This window comes from Rhea americana, unplaced genomic scaffold (assembly GCF_003343005.1).
Source record: "Rhea americana isolate MKP2758 unplaced genomic scaffold, rheAme1 scaffold_50, whole genome shotgun sequence".
In the NCBI taxonomy this organism is placed as follows: domain Eukaryota; kingdom Metazoa; phylum Chordata; class Aves; order Rheiformes; family Rheidae; genus Rhea; species Rhea americana.
The window spans coordinates 1,627,676-1,639,734 of NW_028186646.1; the positions used below are offsets into that span (position 1 = coordinate 1,627,676).

Below are 12,059 nucleotides of genomic sequence, written 5' to 3' on the forward strand. Positions count from 1 at the left end.
TTATGCTATATATAGGAGAGGAAGTACAGAAATCAAAGACTAATACTTTATGGACAACTGTGTTATTTCTTAGAATGTATGCATTTGATTTTTAAAGCTATGACATATGCTCTGAATATAATTTGCGTATATGTTTGCTATGTAATTTCCTTGGGAGTTGGACAAAAGGTCTAGAAGGTCTAAGTGCAAACTTACCTTTCTGTGCCAGTTCTTCTAGAAGTCCACTCCATTCTTCACGAAACAGATTCGCACCAGTTAAGCTACCATCTCCACCAATCACACAAAGATTAGTGATTCCTCTCTGAACCAAGTTGTAGGCTGCTTGCAGGCGGCCTTCACGGGTCCGAAAGGCTTTGCAGCGTGCACTACCAATAACTGTACCTCCCTAGAAAAAGGAAGTGTATCAGTCTTGCTTTATCTCATATAGTATTTTATGTGGGGTTTTTGGCTGGACTAATTACTAATGGTTACTAATAGGCATAATCTCCATCTTTAATCTTACATTGAGTAAACAGTAATGAAAAAGGAAGAATTATCAAATCTGTGAGAAATTACGTTCTCAATAGTGGATATGTACACCGAAGAAAAAGGGAAAGATGCTCAAAGATGGCTGATAACGAACTATTTTTGAAGGAAGATGTTGAGTGATTTAAGATTAATTTCAGCAGTAAATTGCAGTTCATTTCTAGTTAATTGACTACTTTTACATGATAATAGTAAGAGCAATACATTGCCAAGTATATGTCGAAAGTACATACAGAGATCCAAATGCCCACCTTGCTTGTGTAATACAAATATAAAACAAAGCCACTGGTATTACCCGAGATCTGGTAAACTGTAATGTAATTACTCCTAAGGTCTAGTTTTAAATCCCCCAAGAAAGGAAGCCAGCAGTGTTTCATAAAAACTTGCCTTACAAAATACGTTTATTTCACAATTTGGCCCTATATTGTGGGAATTCATTATTATTATTTAACTAAATATATGCTTGCCAATATGCATTTAAAAAACTAACAACTTGTAATTTTGAAAAACCGGAATAAAGTTTTCAAGATTGCATCCCTGTACGAAATACAGGGCCCACAGATCTTATTTTGAAAGTGTTAAGCACTCACACTGTAAAAATCAGTGCTAAAAGTGGTATATGCTGGTCATAGCATTATAATTACATAATTACGGGTGAAAATGTAAGTCTGGATCTCAGGTTTCGGTTCATTATTTAAAGTGAGAGAGTTTGCCCCCCCCCATCCCCCTCCCAACCCTTACCACTTGCAGGATACTTGAAACACTTTCCCATGAGACTTCAACAATATTATCCCCTCCATCAACCATTCCTTGGTAACCCTGGAAAAGATACATGTTTCAGAATTCTGATTTGAAAGCTTGTGTAGTATTTCCCCTGTAGTAATACCTTGTATATTTTAATATAACCTTACTATATTATAACTTTTATTTTTAATATAACTTTAAAGTAATTAAAAACACTGAATGAAAGATACTCATTTTAAATGAAATAATCTTCAAGCAGTTACCAGATTAGAGGAGAAAAACAAAAACGATAAAAAAATCCAAGCTCTTCTTAAAACATCAGTTCCAAAGAACTCCAAGCTAAAGCAACACACCAAAATATGCAGACAATAAAATGGAATGGCAATGTAATTTTTTCTTTGTTAGCATTTCAGCTATTTTTGAGGGAAAAAAAGGGAACACTAAAGGACTTTGAAAATCATTATAAAAATGTGCTTTCTAAAGACACTTGTACAGAAAGTCTAGCTCCGAAATTTGTATACTTTTGCCCCTAAGATGTATGAGCAAAACAATGAACAACAAACAAAAGTGTTTCATAAAGAAAGAAGAAATCAGGTCACWCAAACTGTATTCTGGTTTTGGAGGCAGTTACACAATAAGTAGTTGAAAGAAATTTAGCAGAAAGAATGTAACTACTTCAGTGAAACATTTAAGAAATATCATGATCTAAGTGGTCTTAGAAAACAACAAAACAAAAAGGAACTGCGGACTGTAATACAGAACTACATTGGTTTGAAAGAAGGAAAACTATCCAGTGAGCAGCTGCAGGGGTTTGCTATGCCTGGCTTTATCAACTCTCTGCATAAGTATTAACAGAAAGATAATGACAATTACAGACTTTCTTTAGGTGATACTTTGGACACTGATGAGAGAGAGAGAGAAAAAAAAAGGGGGGGAAATGCAATGAATTCTAACCTAAAAAAGGTAACTGATAATAACAGCAGGGAAATAGAATTACTGTTTAACTGCTAGAGAAAGAAAAAAAAAAGCATTCATTTTTAGATAACTACTTGCTCCTAAGCATGAGTGTCCACAAGAAATTCAACATTCTTCTGTATGCAGTACTAAGAAGACTGTATGTATTGACCTACAGGCTTCTCAATAGTGGGAGTAGAAACAGAAGGAGGATTAGAAGAACAAAACTGACAATATAAACTGGAGGCACTTAACTTTGATACAATCCAGACTAAAAGTGGGCTTAATTCAGTAACTCTGAAATAAACTACATCTGAACTGGCTTTAAAAGCTATTCATATCATACGAATATTACATAAATATTGTATAATATTATTTGAAGTCCTTCAGTAGCACAATAGGATAAGAAAACCAAGAAAAAAAAAACTATGCAGAAGTATGAGTTATTCAAACTAAACTTTCTAGAATTCAAGTGTAGATTCTAAGAGGATGAAATAACCAAGGAAAAGGACTGGATGAATAAAGACTTATGGTTCCAATTTCTCTTATTCAACAGACCTTTTCATTATTTTGCCTACTCTCCACATATCTTAAATATTTATCTAATACATGCATATCAAAAAATAGAAGCCTTGAAACTGAGATATTATTTGAGTATTTCCTTCAGAATTGAAAGGCAAGTTTGGAAAAAAARAAGTTTTTTTAAAAAATAAAATCTTTATCTGAGAAAGTGCATCAACACAGACAGAAACATTCCAATGGATCTAATCAAAGCCTGATGAAGGRTAACAAATTAGTAAATTGCCCCATTAGAGAATTTTTTTTCCTGCAACAAATCCAGAGTGTTCCTTATATCACACAGTAGCAGATAGAAAGCTTTTCCTATTAGTGTTGCAACTACACTTACACAGAAATTCATTACGGCTAAATGAATAGTTCATTCTAATTCCTCTTTAACACAGATTATAACAAGCTGCACTACAAGCTGGCAAAAATACATACACAGTTCACATATTTGCTCCAGTCATTCACCTTCCATGTTTTCAAGAGAGGAAGAGAAAAAAAAAAAAAAAAAAGTGGGGGCAGGGGGGGTGATGCAGGTGGGGAATATCTAAGACTTCAAGAAAGTATTATATCAATAAAGACACATCATATGAGCTGTGTGACCAAAATCACTAATTAGTAACTCTAAATCATAGGAGGGAGCAAACAGAAACTGCTACTTGAAATCTGCCAGAAGATTTGAAATGTTTTACAGCTAGGCTAAGGATAAGCTATGACTGACTTCTACAAAATGTATTTTAAATGAACAAACTCATGCATTCCTATCAGTAGTCCAAATAGATTCTTCTTTCCTTGTACTGAAAAACAGTAACATTGGGCTATATTAATAATTCCTTTCACTACAAAATAAGGACAAGGAACTTGATCTGTTTTAGCTCTATTATATTAGCTTTTCTTAACTCAGTTCCACTTGCCAAATGGTGCGTGCTCCAAACAACRTAGCTAGAATTTTAACTCTGGTCTTCCATTAGCAGGTACAAACAGAATTTTAAAAGTTTTCTAGAAAAAGCTATGGAGAAAGTGACCAGGTATAACTGAAAGATTAATAATGACTGTGTTCGCTATTTACCATTTTAATTAGTAGTCTATTTCATTTAAACACTGATATTAACCTGGGGACTGGGAAATCCATTGTAAAGGTTGAATTCAAGTTGAAATACCTTCATTAAATATTTCAAACTAGATCTTAGATTCAGTACTGTTACACTTGCCAATTACTGAAAATTACTGGCAGAAATAAATGTAGACCTTAACAATAAAAAAAGGTAAGAGCCTGTCAATTTACATTTAAACAAACAAAACAAAACCAAACAAGAAATCTTACTCAGATTCCAAAGGCAGCAGCTTGAGTGCTAATACAGAACTACAGGAGAAGTATGGAAAAATAAGATGTCAAAACAGGGGGCACCATACTTGAGTATCAACGCCTTTTTATGCTTGCTTCTTCTTCTGTCCAGTATCTGAGAATTCTAAGAAAAGCAGGAGGGAATCTGTGTCAYGCATTCATACAGTACACACATACGTATCCTGTAACTTGTGGGGAGAGCAGCAGAATTGGCAAACCTTCTTGCCAATCTTAACTCTACAAAGAAAAGAGTTTGGAAAAAAACAAGCCATCTTCTCATAAATTACATGAGACATACRGGGTTTCAATGGTTACTTTTAATTACTCAGCTTTCTGGCTATTACTACATAAAGAACTAATTTTGCTGGGTGCACAAGCCACCACATAAAACACATGAAGTTTCCTCACAGAAATCTATGAGTGCATATCATCATATTTCCAATGCTGGCCTCTTGTGAAAAAGACTCTTAATMAAGATGAAGAATCTAAAATCTCCATAGTTTAGTGATAAGAGCAAGCATCCACTGGGAACTATGCACTTCAGTCCTGGAAAAAGTGGAAGTTATTTGTATAAATATTCTATTCTAAGATCAACTGTCCTGAGAGGCACCACTTTTTCCCTCTCATTTGCAATGAATTAAATAAGATACACACAAACACACACACACACAGAGAAARAGAGGGAGGGAGAGCGGGAGGGAGATAATTGCCTCTAACTAGTAAATTAGTGASAAAACTTAAACTAACCTCTTATCAGCCTGGTACTTTTAGATGTACTTTCACCTCTCAGATTTCCACAGCACGAGTGAAATAAATCCATCAGTATTAAAATTTTATTGAAATAAAGATAGATTTGGGGAACCACATGATGTTAGTCAACAAGGCTGACTACAGATTAAATATATTAAGTGAATTATACAGAAAAGGTGAGCTCTCCTATCACTGTCTTGAATAGAAGGATGTATTTTACTCCATACTTGGTACTGGTAAAGCTACTAACATTCAATAAAATGAAAACTGTCTAGAGTAAGCATCATTTTCACAACTGAACAGCAGAATTTTCAGATGTGCTTATTKCAAAGAAACATTTTTTTATACTGTATAGCTAGTATTTGTTTCACGCTCCATTTCTTTTGAGTATCAATTATGTACAAATACTTTAYACGTAAACAACGCGTTTTTTGATAAGCCTAATTTAAAGAAACACACACAAAATACTATAAAATTACTTAGTCCTAGTTCACAAGTTTCTATGCATTTATCTTGTTAATATATGGTGCCTTAAAATGAAGCACAGAAAATTAAGTTTTACTTGGAACATGGAGCTACTTTTGTCTGCAGCTACAATAGATGGATGATTTTACAGTGCAAGATGATTTTACAAGAGAAACAAAGATTGCAGGAGAAAGTGTAGAACAATTAGAACAAAGTAGGTTCTTTAAATCTTAACTGACACCTTTAAACCATTTTTGGATCCAACTTTAAAAAAAAAAAAAAAAAAAAACACTGAGATGGTTGGTAGTTCAGGCTTTTTCCTTTACGTTTAGANTAACTGACACCTTTAAACCATTTTTGGATCCAACAAAAAAAAAAAAAAAAAAAGCCCACTTTCAGGATGTTGGTAGTTCAGGCTTTTTCCTTTACGTTTAGAGCAACTTCAACCAGCTATCACCTCATTTTGACCATGTGTTATTCTCTTTGCTTAATGCATTGAATTCTACATTTGTTATATTCAAGAGTTTTARTAGGGATTTCCTAAATTATAATTTACCAATTCAAGTACATGTGAAAAAATGTTTCCTTTAGGGATCATTAGTGGTAAGTCTTATACCCACAGATTTTATCATGACTACAATTATCAYCTCCCTTTGTTTCCTGTTTCAAAGTGCTCAAATTGCATAGTTGTTTCATTTCAAAGCTCTGGAAGAACAATGTTTCTCAAGATATAAATAGGCGCTTCAAAAGAAAACTGACTTAATATTTTAATCRACACACAGAGATGAAAAAGCTCAATATCTGGCACTTTCTGAAGTGTAGGACTGAATGAATTAATCTAGAAGTAAAGTTCTCATTCAGAGGTATTTCCCATACTTATAGTGAAACGTATGCCTCTCTGCCCCAGACTACATGGTACAAACAAGACAGAATGACAACATGCGATGGAAAGCCAAATCTCCAAATGTGGCTTGATTTTTTTTTTTTTAATCACTGYTCCTTCCAAAGTATTTATGATTTCATATAGGCAAATTTTAATAACTGAGGAGTATAACAACTTTAAATAATAGAATTTCAGTAAGTTCAGGGAAAAAAAGATCTCTAGAAACTTATCACTGAATACATGATATAGACAGTTTTTAAACAGGTAACAGAAACAAGTAGTTATAGTAATAAGATGAACTCAAAAGATGATAATTCTTAAGTTAAATATAGTTTCAAAAAAATCCATATTCTGACTTTTAAGGAGTTTTTTTTGGCAACCTGTCTTATTTCCACAAAAATATTTGACCCATTTCAGCGAGCCTACTAAGCAGCTGAACACAAAGAATTCTAGAATTTGGCAATGTAATGAGCACACACTAAGTATTCAGAGCTACTTGCTGTAGCACAAAAGAATTTCAGTACAGTACTGTGCTTGTTTGCATGTCAATATACTTCAGATCTTTTCAGTAAATGAACTCTAGGAATAAGCAGATATAGAAAGAAAATGGGTAAAAAAATACCTTTTTTAAAAGTTATTTGATATTTTGCGTGCACAGAACAAAACAGAGTACTTTATACTGCTGCTGTGAATTCTAGCATTCTGACTTATGTTAAATATTAAAAATCACATTTYGCCAGGAATGTTGCATACCATGTTTTGCCCCCTATTAAATGGTTGCTATCATTTGTAACCACCCCAAACTGGTAAGTAGTTACACTGGAATTCTACTGTAAACAGAATGACTTTTTGCTAAAAAACATTTACTGCATTATGGAATCCACATTTTATACTAATTGAAAATGACTTTCATATTAAAGTCTAACTTAACATATTTTATTGAAAAAATACTGTAACATCTTTATTAGTGTTCTAAATTTTAATGTCTAGTAATTATTACGTAAGTCTTCATCTACATGCAATTATAACTATTGATGAAGCTTCTTTTTTATTATTATTTTTTTTTATTTATTTTTATTTTGTTACAGCCTTTCAATCTTTAAAATAGGACAGGTGACAAAAACCTGACAGTTCCCTTGGTCAAAAAGGAGCTGTGCTGTGAAACTGGAACAATAGCACAAATCTATCATACCTTGGGAAAACAAACCATGGCAGCGGAGGTGTCAAAGATTTGAGAACTAGTAATTTAATCATGTTTAAAAAGGCAATTATGCAGTACAATAATTGGGGCCAGATAGGTATAATAAATGCATAGTTCAATGCTAGGTGACAGCTACCTCTGTTTTTCTCAGTATTTTCAAGCTTCTGCAGGCACATGAAGAATTCTGTTTACTTAGAAAACAATTTTAAATTGTTTCAGTATATACCATGTGAGAAGTACTTTCCATTGAAATAAAAAACATAAAATATTAATATTAGAGGGAATTATATCTACAACTTTTTAAATTTTATGCTATTAACTCTATTATGAGGATTCCACAGCAAAACGGTTCAAATATGGTCAAAAGATAAACATAGAATAAGACACAAAAACTAACCTCATAAACAAAATATACTTTGGCTTTAACATAGATTCCCATGCGTACCACCGCGCGCACGGCAGCATTCATACCTGGGAAGAGAAAGCAAATTCACAGTTACAGGTTATCCAATCTTTCCTTTTATATACTGTAAATAGTAGTCAACAAGAAAGCTCCCAGTCCCAGATTTTCCCAGCCTCCTTAAAAAAAGGAAATATTAACTCATTCCTAAAGACAATAATCAGCATCTATTTTAACAGAAATTTGCTTAACGCTAGTGGAATTAGCCCATAAATTCAAAGGGTGCAGACCTATTTGTTTTGTTATAGTAATTATATAAATGCCAATGATTCATTGATTAAATTGTTACTGATCATAATAAACAGCATTTTAAAAGTAACAGCAACTGATTTTATATCTAACAGAAAGTAAATTCATTTCCTTATAATAATTATTTTTTTTAGTTTTCAGTCTGAAGTGCAAAACATGCGAGCAATCAAAATTTAGCTTTTTCAAAGGAAAGATTATGCCGCAACAGCCCTTTAGTTCTCCAAAGCAACACAGYTGCAAACACAGTATGTAGTGGGGAGTGCAGCCAAAGCTCCTGATATCACCTGCCTGCTTAAAAGAAAGTAGCAGCAAGTTCACACCAGCAATAGTACTTGGACTTATTTCACAGATATGCTCCAGCAGAGTGTCTAAATGACATTTTGCTTTCCTGAACGACAAGATCACCCTGGAATTCTCTGCTCACAGACAACTGACAAATTATATGACACTTCCACTCAAATATGAAATCTTCCACTCAAGTCCCCATGGATCAAATGCTTCTGACCTCCTGAGGAAAAAATATTTTTCTCAGAATGATTTGTGTAAGTTCYATTGGTCCCCTACATGGTTCAAGTAAATTTTGATCATAATGCATGCCTTTTGATATTGCAATGCAACTCACTCGTTATTCAGGAAGTYGTAATAAATCATATACTAGTTCTATACAGTGTAAAAAGGGCAGTTGAGCTTCAAAAGCCTGAGGACATAAGAAGTTTATACTGTAAAAAATAYCCTGAGCACATCAGTAGAAAAGGGATGCCAGATACTCGACAACCYAAAATACCGGGCAGCCGTTCTTTAAATCTGAATTCAATTAATATAAAAATAGCAAAGTAGATCAGCTTTGTTGTCAGTGTAGGTCACCCGAACCCAATTTGGGATAATTAAACAGAGTAAGAAAGCCTAAAACACAGTAAGCTGTAAAGACCTATCCTGAAGAACCCTATAATATCTATCATCACTAGAAAAAATACTAAGCTAAAAAAAGCTTACCAGTCTGAATAGAGGAATCACTGAGGCTGCAAATATCAATGCRACTTAAGTTTTCTCAAAGACTTATTACTTAGAAAACATACCAAAAGGTCACTGAGGTTGCTGAACACAAACATAAGAAATTAAGGCTGACAAACACAAGTTACATCAACTGCTCTATTATTTGTACAGATGTCACTTAGTCTTAAGATTAAAGATGCCTATATTGATTAAATAAAAAATCATTACTAACTGTGTCTTTGCATCAATTCCACACTAGGAAATAAATGTCAAGAACAATACTAACATTTCTCTCACCATTTTTAGTTGGTGCTTCATCTACACTAACACATTTCCCACAGTTCAAATGACACGATCACATCAAACAATCTGGAAGCTGTGTGTAACTTAAATAAATGCGTATCTCTGATAGAGTCAGCCTTGTTGCTGAGCATAAAAAGGTTCTCAAATGCCAACACAGCTAAGGCTGTAGCTTGAGACCATGATTTAGATCATGCCGACAATGAGCAGAGAGTCTAATTTGAAAGACTGCACTGCAAAGAAAATTTGCTAAATCTCTGATCATAATTTCTATTACATAGAGCAAAGGTATCTTCTCAACAAGACAGCTTTCTCAGACACCCCCCGTCCCACCCAGGAAGCTCAAGACAATGGAGTGATATTCCCCTGAAAAGCAGGGATCAAACACCGTAACTGTAACAAAAAAAGAAAACTCTTTCTTAAAATTAACACAGATCGCAGTACTGACACTTTCTGCAAACTGAGAAGACAACCACAAATTATTCCTTCAATGAAAGCCCACAACWTAATTCTCATAACGCACAGCAATAAAGATTTATTTGGGGGTTTCTTTGTTTTTTCCAATGATACAAACAACCTTTATCATCATCTGTTTGGCTGCAAAATTCTAGCAGAGTATGAGAAAGCTGACTCTGCAGGAAAGAGGCTCACCATCGCTGGGTAAGGATTACTCAGAACTGCTCCTTAAAAGCCTTCAGTCTGTTCTTGGAGTTCAACTTTTCCACATTCTTATATGGCAACTGAGAAGAATCTAAGACATTTAAGATATCTAATAAACATTCATCAATAAAGTCTTTGGTGTCTCATCAGCAGTCTCTGTATTACAAGTATCTGGGTAAAATAACAAGGATTGGCTACAATTCAAACAAGTTAAGTAGAATATTTTGTCAATTGAAAGAAATATTTAGTAAAATTGGAGAACATTAAATACAAACATCCATATACCTACTGAAGGCACATGTTTGGCATATATTTGTCTTTCATCAGTTTCTTACTCAGATTTCTGCTTTATTGGTCACGTATTCTAACTTCAAGTTTTATCTTTAACACACATCTCTTAATCAGTTTATTTTAAAGACATGTAATTGTTCTGTCTTCATTCCAAATTCTCCATTTGTCATATTTGTTACCTATAGACTAGCCTACAAATGTTGATTGGGTTTAACTCTTTGACTTCTAAAACTGAGTAAGATGCAAGCTTTTATTTCTCAAAATGGCAAATTATTCATTCTTTCAAAGGGAATATATTCACAAGAACACATTCACATACTTTCCTAGTGAACACTTTCTACTTTCCATGTGCCTTATATGACAAACTGGTGAGACTCATAACTTACCTGATGCAAGAAAGGGCAAAAGCTCGGAGAGGGGTACATAACACAGGAATTAGACTGAAAGCACTTTCTCAATATCACCAATTAAACTCTAAATTTCCATAACATTTGAATATTATTTGGTGATGTATATTTTACCTCTTTAGGTAAGGTAAGACTGGATGTCTATGGGCAGCGCCATAAAGAAGTGGCTTACATTTCAGAATATCTGAGGACTGAAGAATGTTATAATTTGGTATCTACAAAAATTTAACTAAAATACTGACACTTTGAGTGTAGCTTAGACTTTTACACACTGGATAGTTAATCCCAATACACTACACTGCTTACAATGCATTCAAGTATGCCAATACACAGAACTTTGTGAAGTCTCTGCATAACTTGTGTAACAAAATGCTGATCTATTAACTGCAGCCTCTTACAGTAGTATTTATAAATTACCATAATATCTATGAAATATAATTACATGCTTATTACCAAAAAAAAAACAGATTAGTACCTAGTCAATCATGGACTTAGTCTTGAACAACACAAAAGAGTACTGATTATACATAGGATTAGAGCAGCTTTAGAAGTAAATCATGGGAAAACCAATACTTCTTATATTTTAAGAATCATTTGAAGTCTTTCTCGGTTACCACTTGCTTTTCTATTAAAACCTTTGAAAAGGAGTAAAATAAAAAGATRTATTTTGCTCTATAGAATTTAGTGAAGATTTAAGTAATCTGCAGCTACTTATATGGCYTTACATAATGCCTGAAATTAATTTTTGAGTTGATAATATACTATCCTCCTTCTTGATATTAACCATTCAATTGTCTTTGGAAGCAATAATAATTTTCATAGCAGGGTAACAAACGCTATTTTGGAAATCTAAGTTATTTCAAAGYCACTCCTTTCCCCTGTAATGGTTTAATGGCTTAAGATGTATGTCCTGAATAAGGATACAAACTTAAACAAAAAAAACTATGCAGCAAAATACACAAACTGAGGAAAATGTATTAACACAGCTGAACAGAAGACTTTATTACAAGATAAGGAGTATAAATAATATAAATGGGTATATCTGTAATGAAAAGACAGAGGGCAGGAAAAAAAGTCCTCAAAGATTATAATCATCAGAAAAAAAGGTGAGAAGAAGCAATCATATAAAAAATTCTAATCAACCAACTAAAAAMGGGTAAAAATTACTAATAAAAACAGTTTGGGTTTATTCCATTTACTTCTATTTACATAACCAATTCCATTGCACATAATCACAACGCTGATTATGGATACATAAAGGCAAATAC

At 33.4% G+C, this 12,059-nt stretch overlaps 1 protein-coding gene across 3 annotated transcripts in view; it reads right to left on the reverse strand.

Annotated features, from left to right (window-relative positions):
* PFKP (phosphofructokinase, platelet) overlaps positions 1-12,059 on the reverse strand; it is a 45,894-nt gene that overhangs the window by 28,660 nt on the left and 5,175 nt on the right. For all 3 annotated transcript variants that reach the window (XM_085317675.1, XM_085317672.1, XM_085317671.1), the window contains exons 2-4: positions 7,829-7,902; positions 1,267-1,344; positions 196-385 (exon numbers count right to left, since the gene is read on the reverse strand). In XM_085317675.1, the coding sequence (XP_085173801.1) occupies positions 196-385; positions 1,267-1,344; positions 7,829-7,902 (342 nt within the window). The remainder of the gene's footprint in view (positions 1-195; positions 386-1,266; positions 1,345-7,828; positions 7,903-12,059) is intronic.